The sequence below is a fragment of the Periplaneta americana genome, chromosome 2 (assembly GCF_040183065.1).
Source record: "Periplaneta americana isolate PAMFEO1 chromosome 2, P.americana_PAMFEO1_priV1, whole genome shotgun sequence".
Lineage (NCBI taxonomy): Eukaryota > Metazoa > Arthropoda > Insecta > Blattodea > Blattidae > Periplaneta > Periplaneta americana.
This window is the reverse complement of record NC_091118.1, coordinates 39,581,758-39,604,812: the sequence shown is the minus strand read 5'-3', so window position 1 is coordinate 39,604,812 and position 23,055 is coordinate 39,581,758. Positions and strand designations below refer to the sequence as shown.

The 23,055-nt window shown below is 36.4% G+C and overlaps 1 protein-coding gene across 2 annotated transcripts in view; it reads right to left on the bottom strand.

The window, feature by feature from the left end:
- The window catches only part of LOC138692777 (tyrosine-protein kinase Dnt-like), a 508,961-nt gene that overhangs the window by 48,267 nt on the left and 437,639 nt on the right, over nucleotides 1-23,055 (bottom strand). For both annotated transcript variants that reach the window (XR_011330129.1, XM_069815980.1), the window contains exons 4-5: nucleotides 4,105-4,288; nucleotides 300-518 (exon numbers count right to left, since the gene is read on the bottom strand). Coding sequence is in view for 1 of the 2 variants with exons in the window: in XM_069815980.1 (XP_069672081.1) it covers nucleotides 300-518; nucleotides 4,105-4,288 (403 nt within the window). In the remaining variant the exon portion in view is untranslated. The remainder of the gene's footprint in view (nucleotides 1-299; nucleotides 519-4,104; nucleotides 4,289-23,055) is intronic.

The following is a 23,055-nucleotide window of genomic DNA, read 5'->3' as shown; positions in this document are numbered from 1 at the left end:
AAAAGTACAAATGCAGGGTAACTTTCGGCGCTGCATCCTTGATTCATTTCGCCGGCATTTTCAACTTTATCTCACTCAGACGCTAGCTAACCATAGCAGTTGATAAAGCGTTGTAAAACAACAAATTAACAATAATTTATTACGCAATCGGTTGCTGTTACGTCACATTAATCACAATGAAAAACCAGCTTTGACGGCATGTATTGTCTTGTCCTCCGATAGCACATATACCCCGTGACGGTCGATTGCAAACTAGATCACCCTGTATACAGAAAATGTTTATTCGGAGTCGTACTCACCTCTGGATAGTGAGCTCGGCGATACGCTCGTGTATGTCTTTGCCGGCCCGGTCGTCCAGCACTGTGTAGCTGGGCAGCCTCTTGAAGCTGGCGTAGCTCGCTCCGGACTTACAGCTGGAGGCGGACGTGCCCGTGAAGTTGTTGTTGGGCAGCGGAGTGTCCGCCGTCAGGAACGTGGCGTGGCCCTGCGCGCTGCTGCTGGAACCATTCCGAGACTCCCTGAAATGAAACACACTGTCAAGAACATCGTTCAGCCACAAAGAACTACAGGGTGTCCACACAAAATCTCAAAACCTCCGTCGCTGTCGGTAGTCGTATGTACTGTCCGTTACTCAGGAGAAGACGAGCGGAAAGAATGTGACCTTCTTGACTATCGCTGCTGATTATTATAAACATCGCTCAGATAAGCATCCCAGTAGCCAGGTTATTACTCTGCAGGAAACATGAGTAACAATGCATATGGAAATTAAAGCTAAGTTGAACAGAAGGAGACCTAATGTTTCCACTTACTGCAGTACAAATATTGATTATTATAAACATCGCTCAGATAAGCATCCCAGTAGCCAGGTTATTACTCGTGCAGGAAACATGAGTAACAATGCGTATGGAAATTAAAGCTAAGTTGAACAGAAGGAGACCTAATGTTTCCGCTTACTGCAGTACAAATATTGATTATTATAAACATCGCTCAGATAAGCATCCCAGTAGCCAGGTTATTACTCGTGCAGGAAACATGAGTAACAATGCGTATGGAAATTAAAGCTAAGTTGAACAGAAGGAGACCTAATGTTTCCGCTTACTGCAGTACAAATATTGATTATTATAAACATCGCTCAGATAAGCATCCCAGTAGCCAGGTTATTACTCGTGCAGGAAACATGAGTAACAATGCGTATGGAAATTAAAGCTAAGTTGAACAGAAGGAGACCTAATGTTTCCGCTTACTGCAGTACAAATATTGATTATTATAAACATCGCTCAGATAAGCATCCCAGTAGCCAGGTTATTACTCGTGCAGGAAACATGAGTAACAATGCGTATGGAAATTAAAGCTAAGTTGAACAGAAGGAGACCTAATGTTTCCGCTTACTGCAGTACAAATATTGATTATTATAAACATCGCTCAGATAAGCATCCCAGTAGCCAGGTTATTACTCGTGCAGGAAACATGAGTAACAATGCGTATGGAAATTAAAGCTAAGTTGAACAGAAGGAGACCTAATGTTTCCGCTTACTGCAGTACAAATATTGCACGTGTTGTCTTACGTTATCTGTTCACATCCCTTCCTCCTCAGTCCGCTCTCGTCTTCTCCTGAGTCACCGACAGTACACCCTTTGACACGGAAATTGGTCGCTGTTCAGAGATTTAAGGCTGGTCCACAATAAACCGGAAACGAGAACCAGAGCAAAAACGGGAAGCTGAAGATGTGATCGTATAGATTTTTTATTCACAATAACTCTACAACGGAAACGGCTATGCTTATCTATATGTATGTCAGTGGCGATTCCTCCATGAAGGATATGAGGATTATCCTACAGTTTAATTTCGTGGATAGAAAACATTTTAATTGCAGATTTTGATTTTCAGTGCGTCCCGACGTAATAATTTCCTTTAAGCTTCCACTTTTTGTCGTGAGTTGTCGCCACTGCATAACTCAGAAATAATTTCTGAGGAACCATCCAAATACCTTACAGCAAACGGTTGTTTCTAGCAGTGAAGTTACAGGACAGGGAAGAGTGCGGAGGGAGGGGTAGGCCTATGGCTTGAGTTTAACCGAGTTTGAGGATATGACCGCGTATCCTAATACTATGACCCTTCTTAAAGGGTGATGGAGACCTTGTCAGAGACTACAATACGAATTTTCAAGTACCCTTATAGCCTTCTTAAATGTAGTTCATTGGTCATTTTAAAATTATGTAATTTAAAAAATAAAATGAATAAAAAACAAAATTACATAAAGGTAAATCAAATAAGCTATAATAAATACGTACTAGAATTAACATGACTTTCAGATGACAGGGCAGCCGAAAGAATATCTGAAGTTGTATTTGATCATTTAGAAGAATTTAAGTGTAGCAAGAAATTAATTGCGCAAACGTACGACGGAGCATCGGTAAATATCGGGCAGTACAATGGCTTAGGAGCCATATTCGCAACTAAAGGGGAGGAGAATCGAACTTCACTACAAATAAATTGCTAGTTCCAAGACTAACATAGGCCTACTAGTATTGATTTTGCATGCATTATTATTATTATTATTATTATTATTATTATTATTATTAATACTGTTATTGTTACCAATATTATATTATTATTAATATTAGTTTCTGTCTTGGTTATCAGTCAATCTCATATCCGACATACAAAAAATATCACGAGTCGCCACTGATGTCAATAGAGATATGTAAAGTCGATATTACACATTCTGATGTTATTTGTGTATAACCGACCAATGGCGTTCTCTCACTAGTACAATCCAGCCAACATAAACGCAAGTTAACTAACTTCAAAATTTATGGCACGGAATATTTAAGAATTCAATTCAGGTGGTAGTCTGGTTATATACGTATACACGTAGCACATATTGAAAGTGGTTCTACTGAATTTCTGGGTTAGTTACAAGCAACGGATTAAGAAGAAATTATGTTACGGCCTCCTTGGAACAAAATATAGCCTACGACGATCAAATAGCTTCTTGAAGGCAACGGAATGAATCTAATAGGCTGTGGTCGGAAATTCAGAATGGCAAAGTTAAAACTTGGCCAACCTTCACGTTCCTGTTCCAGATCTCCGGCAAGTGACTGCTCACATTTAAGGGGTTAGGTACAGCTAACAGCAGCAAAACTTTGGAAATATTCAACATTATTTTCCTCCATTACTGTATTTTGTACAATAATGAAAATTAGTATGTGTAAATCATTGTCCTTCTTTTATATGGAAAAAAAAATACTGTTACGATTTAAAAAAAAATTATGTACATCTTTTTTTTTTTTTTTTCAAAACTAAATTCACTGCGCAGTGATGAAGCGTTTACCACATAACTCAAAAACTATCCAACATTCTGTGATTAAATTTTTTGTGTACATTTATGCATGACAAATCTACAATTTGATGCAAGATCACTTCTCTATCTTTGATAGATTGTCAGATAAAAAATAAATTCATTTAAAAATAGTAAAATATCAGTATTTTCTTCTAACACAAAATAAAAAAAAAAGTATTTATTAAGGTATGTAGTTGAAAGAGCATGATATTGTAAACATGAGTTTCAGCAATAAAATAAAAGAGAGAGAACATGAAAAAGTTAACAAGTTTATGAGTTATGAGGGAAACGCTTCACCACTGCACAGCGAACTGCCACCATTTTCAATTTCGAAAAAAAATATTTTTCAAATCGTAAAAATATGTTTTTTTTTTTTTCATATAGCAGGACAGTGTTTTACACATACCAATTTTCATTATTGTACAAGATACAGTAATGGAGGAAAAAAATGTTGAATATTTCTAAAAATGTTACTGCTGTGAAGATGTTCCTAACCCCTTAAATACAGGATAAATGAAAAGTCTGACACCATATAAATAACTTCCATATGTTTGATTTTCGATTGCTATAGGCTAGGTGTTACCAGTATTTGTAAGAAAAAATGCTCTACCAGTGACACATTCGATTCTATCCCTCAGCTATCTCAAAAGCCGCCATTTTAGATGCAACTTTGAAATTTTAAATGGAAAGGGGGTCATATAGATACTCAAAATCATGTGAAATTTTCTGAAAAAAAAAATGCAATCTGTAGAATTACTTACTGTAGCATTTCTCCTTGTCTTCTCGCCTTGTTGTTCCGCACATAATATGCTGTGACCACTATGACGATGAAGGCGATCAGAGCGCAGGCGCAACCCACCGCGATGTAGAATATGTTGGCCGATGTGATCTCGTCTGGTGGGGAGTCCACCACGACGACCTGGGTCATGCCCCCATATCCGTTATCTGCAACAAAGAAGAAACATTATAGCACTATAATTTTTAGACGAGCACCTAATATCAGTGTTTGTTATCATGCTTAATATGGATAATAATAACGTCGCGGTCAAGGCGTAAAGTTACAAAATCAAAAGGTCGTGGGCTCGAGTTCCGATGGGGTCAACAATTTCTCTAATCCTGTCAGCCGCACAATAGCTCTGGGACTTATTCAGCCTCAAAAATGAGTACCAGGGACATTTATTTCCTCGCGGGTAAAGGCGACTGACATCCCTACTGCTACTAGTGCCGATTGTCTGTCAAGGCGGAAACCTTAACGTCCAGCCACCCTCTGGACCATTGGTCCCTATCCTGAACAAGATTAATCCATTCTCTAATACCTATCATATCCCACCTCCCTCAAATCCATTTTAACATTATCCTCCCAGCTACGTGTCGGCCTCCCCAAAGGTCTTTTTCCCCTCCGGCCTCCCAACTAAAACTCTATATGCATTTTTCGATTCGCCCATACATGCTACATGACCTGCCCATCTCAAACGTCTGGATTTAATGTTGCTAATTATGCCAGGTGAAGAATACAATGCGTACAGTTCTGCGTTGTGTAATTTTCTCCATTCTCCTGTAACTTCATCCCTTTTAGCCCCAAATATTTTCCTAAAAACCTTATTCTCAAACACCCTTAATCTCTGTTCCTCTCTCAAAGTGAGAATCCAAGTTTCACAACCATACAGAAGAACCGGTAATATAACTGTTTTATAAATTCTAACTTTCAGATATTTTGACAGCAGACTAGATGACAAAAGCTTCTCAACCGAATAATAACACGCATTTCCCATATTTATTCTGCATTTAATTTCCTCCAGAGTGTCTTGTTACTGTTGCTCCAAGATATTTGAATTTTTCCACCTCTTCAAAGGATAAATCTCCAATTTTTATATTTCCATTTCGTACAACATTCTCGTCACGAGACATATATACCTACTTCGTCTTTTCGAGATTTACTTCCAAACCGATCTCTTTACTTGCTTCAAGTAAAATTTCCTTTTTTTCCCTAATCGTTCGTGGATTTTCTCCTAATATATTCACGTCATCCGCATAGACAAGAACCTGATGTAACCCGTTCAATTCCAAACCCTGTCTGTTATCCTGAACTTTCCTAATGGCATGTTCTAGAGCGAAGTTAAAAAGTAAAGATGATAATGCATCTCCTTGTTTTAGCCCACAGTGAATTGGAAAAACATCAGACAGGAGCTGGCCTATACGAACTCTGCTGTAAGTTTCATTGAAACACATTTTAATTAATCGAACTAGTTTCTTGGGAATACCTAATTCAATAAAAATGTTATATGAAACTTCTCTCTTAATCGAGTCATATGCCTTCTTGAAATCTATGAATAACTGATGTACTGTACCCTTATACTCCCATTTTTCTCCAATATCTGTCTAATACAAAAAATCTGATCAATAGTCGATCTATTACGCCTAAAACCACACTGATGATCCCCAATAATTTCATCTACATACGGAGTTAGTCCTCTCAAAAGAAAATTGGACAAAATTTTGTACGGCATCAACAAAAGTGATATGCATTGTATTCTTCACCGGACATAATTAAATCCAGACATTTGAGATGGGCAGGGCATGTAGCACGTATGGACGAATACTGAAATGCATATATAGTGTTAATTGGGAGGCCGCAGGAAAAAGACCTTCGGGGAGGCCGAGACGTAGATGGGAGGATAATATTAAAATGGATTTGAGGGAGGTGGGATATGATGGTAGAGACTGGATTTAATCTTCAGGATAGGGACCTATGGTGGGCTTATGTGAGGGCGGCAATGAACATCCGGGTTACTTAAAAGCCATTTGTAAGTAAGTATAGATTCTTAGCTGGTACCCCATAGGCATAATTTAGGCAACTATTTATAGATAGAAATAAAAATCTTCTGAACTGTCTCGGCCTCTCTCATTCTGACTTTATTTTCTAGCCATGCACAATAACAAAACACAATCAGCGTGTGCCTCACACGATCAGTATTGGCTTCAATACTGATGCTCGTTATCTCCTCACGTACCCTATCGTATTAATATTTCATACTGACAGTTCATCAGCCAGCTCCAGGCCAGGTAAGTAAATATTATATCATTATTCAAAATACTGGCAGTCATGCTGATCGTGTGACGGCACCTTTACGAATTTCAAGAACAGATACACAGAAGCATAGCTATTCCCTATGCTCAGAGGGACAGAGAATTGCCTTTTTCTTTGAGTTGATTACAAACATTGGGCGCACCTGTCAAGTGGAGAGCGTTTTCTGCAAAGCCCTTCAATACACGGGTATGCAAATCAGCACAGGATGGGTAATACTGTTGATACACACCTCAGATTACCGTCATTATACTAAATTCGATATGATTTGAGCCTATTAATTTAGTCATTCCACGCGAAGGTCGAGTCTTTCTTTTTTCCCCTTCTTGTACAAAGGACGCTAACCACTTTACCAGCGATAATTACACCGGATCCGTACAACATGCCCGTTTCTTACAAGTATCTTGTTTCATTCAAAAATGTCGTGTTTTAAATTCCATGCTAGTTTTGAAAATGATGCCTCAATTATTATAATTGTACCCGACTTCTCAGGTACGCTCGCATTAAATGCTAAACGCCCTGTGAAACAAGCTGCCTGGAAACAGGTAGTCTCAATATATTTCGCACTAACAAGCTCGTAACTTTTTTATAACAAGCCTCTTCCGTGTAGTTTTATCGACAATCTTCTTTCTAAAGCAAGTCAATAATCTAAATCTAATGTGCAATTTAATAACTTGTCGAAAAATAACGTGCAATGGGCTTTCAGCAGAGTCATGCTATATTCTTACGACCAGGAGCCTATTCCACAAATGTATGGTGTTGTACATTACAAATTACTGGTGAAAGTCGTTGTAAAGTATGAAGTTGTACCTTTCTGTTCCACGAAAGAGTTAAAGTTTGTTGTACATTGCCAATGAACCGCTAGGTTTCGGCACGAATTGGAGTCACGTGGTTATCATGTCTAATCATGGCCATCTTGACAATCACCTAATATAAAGACATGTTCAAAGGTGTAAAAAACAAAGGAATTGCTACATTAAACTCATGTTAAACGTGAATTTATATATAAACTTGTTCAATGTTGGCCACGTTATGTTATGGCTATGAATGTGACGTTGCACCGTAGCCTGTCTTTCTCGTTAGTTACGGAATCGCTACTAGCGACGTCATATCAATAAACGTACTACGTCATAACATGAAGCAGCGTGGCCAACGAGAAAGACAGGCTACAGTGCGACGTCACATTCATAGTCATAACATGGCCAACATTGCACAAATTTATATATAAATGCACGTTTAACATGAGTTTAATATAGCAATTCCTTTGTTTTTTTAGACCTTTGAACATGTATTTATATTAGACGATTGTCAAAATGGCCATGCCTAGACCATGATAACCACGTGACTTCGATTTTTGCCGAAGCAGTGACGTCATATCAACAAACATACTACGTCATAACATGAAACAGCTGGTTATCTTCGTATTTCATTAATCGAATTAGGTTATGTTTGTCTCTTTAATTGTAAAGTATTTTAAGGTAGGTTATACATCAAAGATTCGTAGACTCTATGAATTTCGTAACCCTGCAATGTTATTTATTTTAGTTTATTTAATAATGAAAAATTGACTTCCTTATTTTTATCGTCATGTTCTTCTGGGATTCCCGCATAAAGCTCCTTGATAGTTTCCCATATTAGCCAACAGATGCCACTAATAACGATCTTCACCCCCAAACCTGATTGTTACGAAATTACAAACACTGCAAAGTTATTGAAATGGTGTCAAAGGACATGAAATTGTTTCTTTTGAAGAAAACAGAAGCATGAAAAGATATTCTATAGCACATATTTATGAAAATATATCTTAACCCTCTATGGCCCGAATTATTATTCTTTGAGGAAAAAAATTTTTTTTCGTGATATAGCAACTTATATGGGCTTAGTTAAGAATAAAATGAGATTTTTTGGAAATTTTCAATTTTGTATTTTTCAAAATCGGTTTGTGACTTTGAGGACACAGTGGGCTATAAGGTTATCATTTAGGACTCATATTCCCAAAAAATGTTTATTCCTCTTATTTGTATACAAGTGAATTGACAGTAATAATGTGGTAAATATTACAGTACAGGTTAGAAGAAAAGTGATATAGATTTAAAAGAAAATCTGGATTGATTTGCAAACACGTAAAAGTTTTTTTCAGCAATTTGTTGTCATGAGACTGATATCATCAATCTTCGTTATGACTTCTTCTACAGTTCCTCTTCCCTGCTACTTCATATCCTTATCAGAGCAAAACTTGCAGCCACGAAATCTATTTGGTCTTACAGTACCAAGGGACAGAATACCAATCTTCGCTAGTTCCACTTGCAACTGAATACTGGTAAACCAGTTGTCAAAATAAACTTTATGAAAATGATTTCGTGGCACTATTTGAGTGAGGCGAAGTATATTTCCTCTGATACCAAATCTGGTAAATTAGGATCATGCTCCACTGCACCACTATAAAGTTAGAAATTATGCACTATACCGAAGGAATCACACAATACAAAAGCTTTGTAGTCCCACTTTTTTGGTTTTTTCTTCATGTATTGTTTCAGCCTATGTCTTCCCTTGAACGCTATCATTTGCTCATCAACACAAAGATTTTCATTCATAGGAATGGAGTTGAGATTCTTCACTAAGGGATCTAGAAATGGTCTTATTTTGTATAATTTGTCATTACTCCTTTCAACGTTTTCATTATTATTGAAGTGAAGATTAGAATTTATTTCCTCCCACCTATTGCGCGGCATTGTAACAGCAACTGCTGAAACTTCAGTACCTTCTTTCCAATACATTCTGGAACCCGGCAAGCCATATATTGCATATATTTTTATATAAAAGCAGCAACCAATGAACTGCTCAATCTCTTCTAGAGAAAGTTGTATTTGGCTCGTAGGATCAGGACTTGCTGCATAAAGGTTACTTTCATTCACCACATTGTTCAATATATTCTCATCCAATAGCTTTCTGATATAATGTAAAGGCTTATCAGGGCAGTTGGTTCCATCAGGAAGCCTCCCTTTCCATGGTTGAACTGGTTGTAATTGCCTACTTTGTTTCACTTTCCAAGTAATGTCAACTGTGCCACCACATCTTTCTGAATAATTTCCTGCTTGGGCATTATCGTTTCCATCATCACTAACATCATCCAAAACTTGGTGGTGGTTACCGGCAACTTCCTCATTCTCATCTGTATCGCTTTCTGGAATAATTATATTTTCTTGGGTCCTAAGGTTCTGATGCACTTCCACATCTTCATTACCAGATGCTAAATCAGGGTCATTAGATGCGTAACCTTCTACATTTTTCACTTTAGTTTCGCTTCTCTTGTTATGTCCATAAAACCTCTTCGGGTTCATCCCTGAACAGACTGTGTAAGAGAAATATTGACGGTGCTGTATTATATAGATACACTACAGTTATAAGAAAATTACGCAAAATAAGGCTGAAAGTAAATATGTTATAACTAGGAATACCAATATTGTAAAATTTTACCGATACCGTTATTAATTTTATTTCAGTAATCACGAAATGGTCATAAAAGACAATATAATATAATTATTGTTTAAAATGATAAAAATCAAATATATGACATATTATAATATGAAGGCTCTGAATACAGTATAAATAGAAATAAAAAGAGGATTTTGACTGATCATTCAGTATTTGCACTACCGTGCTGCAAGTGCATATCCTCAAATGTAGTAGCCCAATGTTGCTTGAAAGACACAAACGTATATCTATGAAATAATGCAAGATAAAATCGATTAACTCAAGTTTACATTGTATAAGTGTTAAATTTAATACTTACGAATACTGTGAATATTTTTTACCACTTAAATTCACAACGAAATATCACAAAAAATAAACATAAAGTTCGTCGATTTCACAGCCTTCCCTCTGTGAACAAACGCTAGCTTTCCTATGCTATCTGGTGAGAACAAATTACACTACTTATACAAACAAGGCATGGATTCTTAGCTGCCATACTGTGGCTTCAAATACACACTGGGTTACAGTAGTACTTCATCAGAAATGTATAAAAATTGAATCAAAAGGGATTGTTACTTTGAAGTCACGTTGGGCCATAGAGGGTTAATATTGTAAAATAAATCGCATTAGTACAGTATGTATTAGTCTTCTTTCATTGGTAGAGAATACGTGACATTTCACTAGTAAGTTACAAATACTCGTATTTTTGTGGAACACAGTAATGAAAGTTCATTGGTAGTTTGTAAGTATGGAATGGTAAAGTACTACTGTAGAAAAGTTTTTTTGTGAAACAGAAGCTCTAGTATTTTACTACTTACTAGAGAATTTACTTGTAATGTACAACACCATACTTTTGTGGATTTTTTTTATTTTATTGGGTTATTTTACGACGCTGTATCAACACCTAGGTTATTTAGCGTCTGAATGAAATGAAGGTGATAAAGCCGGTGAAATGAGTCCGGGGTCCAGCACTGAAAGTTACCCAGTATTTGCTCGTATTGGGTTGAGGGGAAAACCCCGGAAAAAACCTCAACCAGGTAACTTGCCGCGACCGGGATTCGAACTCGGGCCACCTGGTTTCGCGGCCAGAATAGGTCCTAGTTGTCAAATAGACAGACTTTTTCATGCCCTAGTGATTTATTTCTCCGAGTTTGGGGATGACATCATTCTGTGAAAATTATTTTAGTTAGCCTAAATTATTTGTTTTCCGAGTTAAAATATTATTTTTATCAAACGAAATGAAGCACTAAGCATTGCTATTATATTATAGATTGATGGATAAAGACATGTGCCCTTGTATCAAGCATATCAATGACTTGATAAACGGTATTCTTTACACAGATATTGTATTAACACAGATTTTGTATGTAAACGTTAATTTTTTAGTCCTACAGAATTATCTGTGATTTGTTATTAATGGAGAAAAATCCGCTCCGATAACCACCACAGATAATTCCGTAGGACCAAAAAATTAATCTCTACATAGATTATTTGCCTAACATAGATTATTAGATTAGTGTATTTTTTTCTGTTTATTTCTATTATTGTATTTGTATTCCTGGTGTTGTGGAAGAGAAGGCCTGATGGCCTTAACTACACCAGAATAAATAAATAAATAAATAAATAAATAAATAAATAAATAAATAAATAAATAAATAAATAAACCTATTACTAAGTCGACGTCATTTTCTACGCACTTGCGTCATCTATGAACTAGACGCAGTATTTCATTCTAGTAAAAATCCTTATTGCAATTTCGGAATCAGCAAGAAAGCTTAGTTTAAGTTCATAATGGTGGACCCAAGTTTCATCTCCTGCAACGACGCGTGACAGAGAAATATCCTTCTTATTTGAATAACGCTCCAGAAGCTCCGAGCAAATGTTTTTCCTGGTCTGTTTTTCCTCGTCTCTCAGCATTTTCGGTATACACCGGGAGCGAGGCTTTTTATAGCAAACTCCCCAATGATGGCAATAAAAACTAGTTTTTCGGCGCTTACTGCATCACACAGTTCACGTGTTGTGACACGACGGTCTTCTGTGACGAGTGCGTTGATTCGATCCTTGTTGCATCCTGTCATTGCCGTTGCTGGCCGGCCGCTTCGAGGCTTGTCAACAATGTTTGTTTCTCCGTTCGCTCAGCGTTTGGCTGTAGTGATGTCCACAAAAGCTACCATCATTAGAGCCAAAGCTATAGCAATTTCATTTCAGGCATTTTTTTTTTTTCCTAATCTTTCATACACCGTAACAATCATCTTCCCTTTAAGGGTATATGTGCGTGAACGACCACAAATATTATTAGAAAATGCAGGCTCTAAATGGAAATAAACTCACAATTGGACAAAAATTACAAGGTACCACAACAAGACTTATTAGAACTTAAATATCTGATAAAAGTATAAAAAAAGGTTACTAATAATATTTTTAAAACCAGTTTCATCGAAGTATGAAAAAAAAAATCCTGCAGTTACATCATTTGGTAACCATAACATTATTATGCTTTCTCTGACATCTTTAATATTTTTCCTGCATGTAATAAACACTTATTTCTGAAAAGTTACTCTCAGACATGTAGAGTTGTTTATTTTAATACAATAAATTTTGTATTTGTCCTATATAAAATATATTAAAATTTACATAATGTTTTTGACTTAATTTTTCTACTTTCAAAGAAATGGACATTACTGTATTCTACCTTTTGCATAAATGCATGTTAAATCAGTGTACAAAATTTCAGAATTCTATCTGTAATGTATGTATGTATGTATGTATGTATGTATGTATGTATGTATGTATGTATGTATGTATGTATGTATGTATGTATGTATGTATGTATGTATTCACACTGCAATGGGTATATACCCGGTGGCAGTGGTAACTAATTACACTCAATAATGACAATAATAAACTTATTAATTAAAAGTACAGTTAATAATAATACCAAGAATTAATACAAATAATTAATAATAATAATAATAATAATAATAATAATAATAATAATAATAATAATAATAATAATAGGGAATATTCTAAATTAAATGAAGCACGATCACTTAAAATAACATTTAAAATAAATCTAATTTGTATCTTAAATCTAAGTTCGAACTAAAACCCACGAATATGATATGTTCATATGTGCACAAGTACGTTTCCACATTACACTCATTTCGCTGTCAACTCACTCACTACACTGGAACTACGACACATTTCACTGATTCTATCCTGATTTCACTAACACTTCAAAAACATTTCACTGTTCAAATACTTTGCACTGCCACTATAAACTATAAAGCTTCCCTGACAGGAACACGTTTCACTTACACAACACACTTCACTGACAAAACATAATTCTTCACTGATACAACACACTTCACTGACACAACATAATTCTTCACTGATACAACACTTCAATAACAAAATATCATTTACATCCTTTACATACTGTGTATAATTACCGTCTATTAGTAAAGTCCTTAAGCCTATTTTTAAATACGTTTTTGGTTGTTGGTAAAGCCTTTAGTAAGTCTGCAGGTAAAGCATTCCAGTCCCTGATAGTACGATTGAGAAAAGAAAACTTTCCAGTGTCCGTCCTCTGTCTTCTTTCCCTCAATTTATATGAGTGGTCGTTCCTTGAAGAGTAATTTGGCGGTTGCAATCTATTTTTTATTTCTCTCCAGGCAGGCTCACCTCTGTATGTTTTGAACAGTGTACATAATCGAATTCGCGTTCTCCTGTCCGTGAGTGTGTCCCATTTTAATGGTGAATTTTTCCGACAACACTTGAGAGCTCGTTTTTGAATCTTTTCCAGTGCTTTAATATGTTCTAATCTGTAAGGATCCAACATGCAGCACGATATTCCATTACTGGACGTACTAGTGATTTATATGCAATCTCTTTGGATTTATCAGAGCCTTTTCTTAGTACCCTCATCACAAAGTGTAACGCTCTCCATGCTTTTCCCGCTGTGTCTGTAACGTGTTCCCCCCAGCCGAGATCGCTGCTAAATGTTATTCCGAGGTATTTACATTTGTTAACTTCCGGAATGGTTTCACCCCCTAACGTATACGATGCGACTATTTTATTTCTTTTCCTTGTAAAGCTGATGGCTTTGCTCTTTAGAGAATTTATTTTCATTTTGTTGGCTATTGCTCAATCGTTTATTCTATTTAGGTCAGTCTGAAGAAGAGTAGTATCTTCATAGCTTTTTATTTCCCTGTATACCATACAATCATCCGCGAATAAGCGAACCCTAGACAAGATATTAACTGGCAGATCATTTACAAAAGCCAGGAATAGAAGAGGCCCCAAGACACTCCCCTGTGGGACTCCGGAAGTAATTTCAATTGGGTTCGATAATTCCTCCCCTACCCGTACTCTCTGAGTGCGACAAGTTAAAAATTCCTTGATCCACTGGAGTACTCTGAAGTCAATCCCCGTTGATTGTAGTTTAACCAACAATATATCGTGTGGGACTACATCGAATGCGCGTGAAAAGTCAATAATCACTGCATCTACTTGGCTACTGGAATCTATTCCGTCTTCTAAATCCTGACATACAGTTACTAATTGACTCTCACATGAATAGCCCCCCCGAAATCCATGCTGACAGTTATGTACCCAATTTGAGTTAACTTATCCCAATGCTGGCTTAGATAAGCTGAAATCAAGTGTTCCATCTGTTTGCAAACCACAGAGGTGAGGCTGACCGGTCTGTAATTTTTTGTATCTGAGCGAGACCCTGACTTATAAATTGGCACCACTATTGCATCTTTCCAATCTCGCGGGACAGTACCATTGTTAATTGATATTTCAAATATACGCACCAGATAGGGAATCATGGCTTCCCCTCCCAATTTCAGTACGTCCCCGGCGATACCCTCAGGTCCTACTGATTTATGAGTTTTCAATTTAGAGATCCTTCTCCTTATGTCCCTAGGCTTGATAGAAAACTGACCCGTATTTTCCACAGAAGCTAAGTGTGGTATTATTGTCCTCATCCCAAAAACAGTGGTATAAGAGGAATTTAATTTTTCTGCTTTTTCGCTGTCCTGTACGATAAATTGATTGCGGTCATTTTTTAGGGGAAGGCTCGAATAGTTTTCCTTGCGTCGTCTCTTCACATATTTATAAAATTCCCCCCACCCGTTTTGTTCACCTTTGAAAAGTTTATTTAGGTAATTTTCCTGCGCTATCGTCTGTGGAGAAATAATATGTGTGAAAACTTTCAAATTTTGGAAAATTGAATTTAAAGTAAAAAGTGAATTCTAAAAAAATATTATTAGTAACATTTGTTTATACTTTTATCAGATATTTAAATTCTAATAAGTCTTGTTATGGTACCTTGTAATTTTTGTCCAATTGTGAGTTCATTTTCTTATAACATTTTAGAAATTCAGAGCCTTCATTTTCTGATAATATTATTTTGTGGTCGTTCAAGTACATATGAGCCGTTCAGAGCAGAAGTGGTGTAAGTCAAAAATGGGTACTGAGGGTTAAAGTAAACATTATGTAAAATACAGCGCAAAGAAGCAATTAATATTCAATTTATTTAAACTATTAGTAGTCAGTGGATAGCAAGAAGGACATATTAACTGCTACTTTGCGCTATATTTTACAGAACTTTTACTTTAAACCTTATTACCCAATTTTTACTTACACCACTTTTACTCTGAACGACTCATATATACCCTTAACCTCCTTTTCTTATCTGCAAGTTCAATTTCTTACTACAACAATAATATTTTACTTTATATTTATATTTCTTTTACTGGATACCATTCTTGGACACCCGGTGTAATAAGAAAAATCTTAGAACGTGGAAACATTTTCATAGGATATAATACCAGTGTTGCGTGTTTTCCAGGAAGTTATGCAACATGCACTCTATAGACTTAGTCACAGGATGCTTCAAGTAGCAGGCCTACTTAAAAGCAATAAATTCCGTCCGTTGACAATCGTGGCAATAAACTTTAATCAGATAGCTTTTTACAAAATGCGGTTCTTTACCACTTCCTCAGCTATTATGGCATGAATCAGCCATGTTAATCGAAGCTTATTAAAGCAAACACATGTTTCCTTACGAGACAACTTGTGCTAACATTTCTTACAGTTTACGTCGAACACGTCTTTTCTAATAGTTTAGTCCATTACATTGCAAGTTCCTCCATTATAAAGGAAGTCAGTTCTGTTATTTATGACTCTGGCTTCTTATAACAATATCCGCAGTTTATAGAAGATTTCTTCATTAATTACTTCAAGACACGCGCATCTTTCTAGCAGCACATTCGCCATGCAACGTAACGGTCAGTTGGTAACACTGTCAGGCAATGCAAACATTGAGGTAAATTAGTTTACTAAGCCATGGTCGCGGTTCGAATGTCTCTTAAAGCATTAATGTTTATCGGTTCCCAATTCGTGTGCTGTCTTGAAATCTAGCGTCATGCCAACAATACACAACAAAATTCTCTCAAAGTGAACAAAAAAAAAAAGCCTATGCCACGTCAAGAAGGAGAGATTGCAATACAAATTAGCTGTTAAGTAAACACGTATAGGAGATTCCCCCCCCCCCACTTGAAATGCGACCAACACTTGCCTTTAGCACAGCATAATAGCAAGAGAGCCTAAATGCATATATACGTATAAAATGCATTCAATGTATTTAGAAAAAAAGAAAGGGCTTGGGAAATGGTTGGGCGAGTTGTTTAGGCGCCAGAGTGTGAAAGAAGTGATGTTAAAGAAAGAAATAAAGATAAACACAAGAAGAAATGATAAACAACAAAAGAAAAACGAAACAGATAGGTAGACAGATAAGATTAGATTAGATAGAATTCGACAGATCAGACTAGACTAGACCAGGATAGACAGGCAGGCAGGCAGAGATATACATAGGGATAGATAAGCGGACAGACAGATAAACTATATTAGATTAGATCAGATAAGTACATCGGATAGTTTAGACCAGGCTTGCACAAGGTTTGCGCTCTCCGAGCCGGCTCACAGCTCATGAGCGGAATGCAGATATTAGCTGCGCTCTGTATAAGGATGGACTAGAAGAAGGAGTGATCTCGTACAAAATGTACACAAAAGGAAGTACTATTACGAGTGTTTATGAAATGAATTCCCGTTCAGTGTTTGCAAAACTATCTTGGACTAATATTAATTAATAAAGAAATATTTATTTTACAGAAATAATAGAAATTCTATAGCTACTTAAATGTACAATATATTTTGTTATATTTTTATTTATCAGTACATCAAAACGAGGTTTTATGCTGTTGGCAGCTGAAAGGAACAGTAGCCTACTGATCATAATGAAACATCAGTTACAGATGTTCGATGTCTGCCTTTATTAAAGTTGATTATAGAAAACAGTTGCTCACAAATATAAATGTTGAGCCAAACATAGCAATCATTTTCACAGCCAGCCTGTGTAGTCGTGGTTATTATTGCTAATGTTCAGTCTTGTAAAACTCAACCAGGCTAGTAGTATTATTCAAATGATCTTTAGCCCTTAGATCACATTGAAGATCAATAAGTTCGAGCTGTAAATCGTTAAATGTTATGTTCCGTCTTTTAGATTCCTCCATACTATACTGTAGCAGTAGGTAAGCAATGTGAAACAGTTACTGAGAATAGGCCTACACATTGCACTCCACTAGATAACTGAGTGGTCGTTTCCCTCTCCTCTACCTATAGCAAGTCTATGTCACTCTGACGTATCTTCCTCTCCGTTTCGGCGAGCGGTAAACACCGCTCTCCCGCTCCGAAGGAGCGCGCGCGCTCATTGAGCGCTGTTTGTGCAGGTATGGTTTAAACAGATCAAATATATATCAGATAGATTATATAAGCTTAGATAGATCATATGGATTAGATCCAGTTCGGTAGATCAGATAGATCAGGTCATCTAAAGATTAATTATTTTATTTTATTTTATTTTATTGGTTTATTTTACGACGCTGTATCAACATCTCTGAGTGAAATGAAGTGATAATGCCGGTGAAATGAATCCGGGGTCCAGCAACAAAAGTTACCCAGCATTTGCTCGTATTGGGTAGAGGAAAAACCCCGAAAAAACCTCAACCCAGGCCACTTGGTTTCGCGGCCAGACGCGCTGACCGTTATTCCACAGATGTGGACAATTATTTGATACTACAGAATTATCTGTGATGGTTACCATTTGTTATTAATGGAGAAAAATTCGCTACGGCGCCGAGGATTGAACCCTGGTGCTCTAACCACTGAGCTACGCCGAAGTTCAACCCACCGTACCGGATCGAATGGGTTTACTCCATGTTCGACTTATATATTAACTAACATAATATTAAGTCAACAGTTATCACACAAGCAGCGCACTCAATTGAGTGACTTGGCGGCCGAGACTCTACATTGTTAGGCGAATAATCTATGTAGAGATTAATTTTTTAGTTCTTTAGAATTATCTGTAATAACATTAATAACAAATAGATCAGATAGATAGACAGAGATAGATAGATAGATAGATAGATAGATAGATAGATAGATAGATAGATAGATAGATAGATAGATAGATAGATAGATAGATAGATAGATAGATAGATAGATAGATAGATAGGTAGGTAGGTAGGTAGGTAGGTAGGTAGGTAGGTAGGTAGGTAGGTAGGTAGGTATGTAGGTAGGTAGGTATGTAGGTAGGTAGATAGATAGATAGATAGATAGATAGATAGATAGATAGATAGATAGATAGATAGATAGATAGATAGATAGATAGATAGATAGATAGATAGATAGATAGATAGATAGATAGATAGATAGATAGATAGATAGATAGACACGGTGAGGTAAAAGTCTTCATATAAACGGTGATACAGTGATGGAGGTTTTCTGTTTGCATTTCAGGTACTTAGCCAAACTAGAGAAATGCCCCTAACAAAGAACGGGCGGATTGACATCATCCTTCTGACAGGGAGTGATACCACCCGCCATGTAGCGAAAACTTTTAATGAGACGCATGAAACGCGGATTATTCACGACACCGTGGTCAAACTGATCCAGAAAGGTTCCGTCGAGGACGAAGCCAGATCTGGACGGCAAAAGATCGCAACAGATGAAGGTACGTCAAAGATGATGCTAGCTAGCACCAATGGCGAAGAGGGAAACGGGTTACATCAACTGCTTGGCTATGCGGATGACGTGCACATGTTAGAAGAAAATCCACAAACTATTAGGCAAAACACGGGAATTTTACTTGAAGCAAGTAAAGAGATAGGTTTGGAAGTAAATCCCGAAAATACAAAGTATATGATTATGTCTCCTGACAAGAATGTAATACGAAATGGAAATAAAAAATTGGAAATTTATCTTTTGAAGAGGTGGAAAAATTCAAATATCTTGGAGCAACAGTAACAAATAGTCTGTAAATGACATTCGAGAGGAAATTAAACGTAGAATAAATATGGGAAATGCCCGTTATTTTTCCGTTTAGACGCATTTATCATCCAGTCTGCTCTGAAAAAAAGCTGAGAGTTAGAATTTATAAAACAGTTATATAACCGGTTGTTCTGTATGGATGTGAAGCTTGGACTCTCACTTCGAGAGAGGAACAGAGGTTAAGAGTGTTTGAGAATAAGGTGCTTAGGAAAATATTTGGGGCTAAGAGGGATGAAGTTACAGGAGAAAGGAGAAAGTTACACAACGCAGAACTGCACGCATTGCATTCTTCACCTGACATAATTAGGAACATTAAATCTAGACGTTTGAGGTGGGCAGGGAATGTAGCACGTATGGGCGAATTCAGAAATGTATACAGAGTGTTAGTTGGAAGGCCGGAGAGAAAAAGACCTTTAGGGAGGCCAAGACGTAGATGGGAGGATAATATTAAAATGGATTTGAGGGAGGTGGGATATGATGGTCGAGAGTGGATTAATCTTGCTCAGGATAGGGACCGATGGGTTGGGGGGGGGGGCTTATGTTAGAGCGGCAATGAACCTCCGGGTTCTTTGAGTATGCAAGTAAGAGCAATTTAAAATCTGTCTTTAGCATAGGCCTATAATATTCTTTCCTTGTACAGTATGTCAAATCTAAAGTCTGTCATAGCACTTAGAGTGTTAACTTTAAGGGGTTAGGTACAGCTTACAGCAGTAAAATTTTTGGAAATATTCAACATTTTTTCCCTCCATTACTATATCTCGTATAATAATGAAAATTAGTATGTATAAAACAATGTCCTTCTGCTACATCAAAAAAATATTTTTACGAATTAAAAAAAAATTACATTTTTTAAAATTCAGTTCACTGTGCAGTGATGAAGCGTTCCCCACATAACTAAAAAACTATCCAACATTCTGTGATGAAATTTTTATGTGTATTTATGCATGTCATATCTACGATATGATGCAAGAGCACTTCTCTACCTTTGACAGATTGTCTGATAAAAAAAAATCATTTACAAAATGGTCAATATCAGTATTTTCTTCTAACACAAAATAAACATAGTTGAAAGAGCATGATATTGTAAACATGAGTTTCAGCAATAAAATAAAAGAGAGAGAACATGTAAAAGTCAACAAGTTATGAGTTATGAGGGATTCGTTTCGTCACTGCACAGTGAACTGCCACCATTTTGAATTTTGAAAAAAAAAATAAACACTTTTTTTTTAATCGTAACGGCTGGGGGGATCATCGTGCTAACCACACGATACCTCCATTCTGGTTGGATGACCGTTCACCTCTGCTTCGACATGTGGGCGTGAGGCCAGTAGCCGGCTGGTCGGTCTAGGCCCTTCACGGGCTGTAGCGCCACGGATTATTATTATTAAAAGTATTTTTTCATATAGCAGAAGGACAGTGTTTTACACATACCAATTTATTTTTGTACAAGATACAGTAATGGAGGAAAAAAAAAATGTTGAACATTTCCAAAAATTTTACTGCTCTAAGCTGTACCTAATCCCTTAACACAGTATTTCATTCTCAGGATTAAATCATGGAATCCTATTCCACAAAACATGCATAACTCATTTTTGAAAGAAAGTGGACAAAGCTCGTTCTTTCCTTGTACCTTTCAATTGAGAACTTGAGTAGAAATATTCCAACTACCAAAATTTGGAAGCACTCGATGAATCCATATCTGTCTGCCTATTTCGTACTGAGTGACTACCATGTAACTGTACTGTACAATTTCTGAGTATAGCCTACTGTCCAACAACATGCGTTTCTCATTGGTCAGCACGGATCCAAGTGGCCACGCTGTGCTGAGTAAGAACAATAAATACAACCTAACCGCTGTCTGCTATCCAGTTATCACCGCAGAGCTGTTACCAGCAGAAGAAGACGAGGTATTTCATTTCAATACGAGGCACAGAGGGGGGAGAGGGACGGGGCAGGATGTCATAACGCGAGAAATAGAAAACGATGCCCATTGAATTTCTTTATAAGGGAAGAAGTGTTATCCTTTTATCCAGCCCCCCTTTAATTCTGTTGACTGGAGCTAACTGCTTTCTCTACATCCATTTATTCCTTGAAAGTTCCCGTCTCTCTTCAATTTATTTTTATTCGTTCACACTCGGCGCTTACATGCAGTCATTTGTTTGCCGAGTCCATTAACTTCTTGGTTAACACCAGGGCCGTGATGTCAGTCAGTGCGTCGGGTAATGCAGGGGGAACGGAAAACAAACCATGGGATCGACCGGGCGGGCGCACACATGGGCCACGGCCCGGTCCCTCCGCGAGATTTAGTACTCATTCAAACAGAATGGAGTAACTCTATATCCCGGACGGATGTGGAGATTCAAACACAACGGCCATGACGTCACAACACCATAGTTCAACGACACCCATTACTGTCGACCTTAAAATCGTGCCTTAAATTAATAATAATAATAATAATAATAATAATAATAATAATAATAATAATAATAATTTATTTAACCTGGCAGAGTTAAGGCCATACGGCCTTCTCTAACACTCAACCAGGAGTAAAACTGCGTTTACAAAAAACACTACAAATTTACAAAGTACACTACAATTTTACACACAAAACTGAATAAGATAATGATAATAAAATGTAAACAACGAGTAACTAGAAATCAGACATAAAATATAACATACAGAAAGAAAGGAAAAAGCATAATAAAATGTGAACAGCAGGTCAAAATAAATGAGACATACAAAGTATAAAAAAATAAGACAATTATTGATAATAATAATAATAATAATAATAATAATAATAATAATAATAATAATTTATTTAACCTGACAGAGTTAAGGCCATACGGCCTTCTCTAACACTCAACCAGGAGTAAAACTGCGTTTACAAAAAACACTACAAATTTATAAAGTACACTACAATTTTACACACAAAACTGAATAAGATAATAATAATAAAATGTAAACAACGAGTAACTAGAAATCATATATAATATATAACATACAGAAAGAAAGGAAAAAGCATAATAAAATGTGAACAGCAGGTCAAAATAAATGAGACATACAAAGTATAAAAAAATAAGACAATTATTGATTATAATAATAATAATAATAATAATAATAATAATAATAATAATGATAAAAAAGAATAGTAATAGTAATAATAATAATAATAATAATAATAATAATAATAATAGTAATAAAATAGTGCAGTACAAAGCATACAATGAATACAATATTTTTAAGTATACACAGTAAGGAAAATTATGATTATATATAGCTCAACTTATCACATTATACATATACCATTATCGGAAAACATGAAAACAAAAATATAAAATAAGTTAAATATCACTAGAACATAAAAAATGTGAATACGTGGAAACATGCAATACAACACTTTTCATAATAGTAAGTTAGTTTGGCAACTCGTCATACGCTAATTTTCTAACTTGGATTTGAAAGATTTCAATGTTCGGCAGCTCTTGACTTCAGGCGGCAGAGAGTTCCAGTGACGAGAGGTAGCAACAGTGAATGATGAGGAATACAGAGATGATGTGTGAAGTGCAATTTCTAGCGCGTTATCGCGTTGTGATCGAGTATTAATATTATGATAGCGAGAGAGAGTATAAAAACGAGCGAATAAATAATAGGGGGATGAAGTGTGCATAATTCGATATAAAAGAGAAAGCGAGTGTAGATTTCTCCTCTCGTGTAACCTAAGCCATGATAACATCTCGAAAGAAGGTGAGAT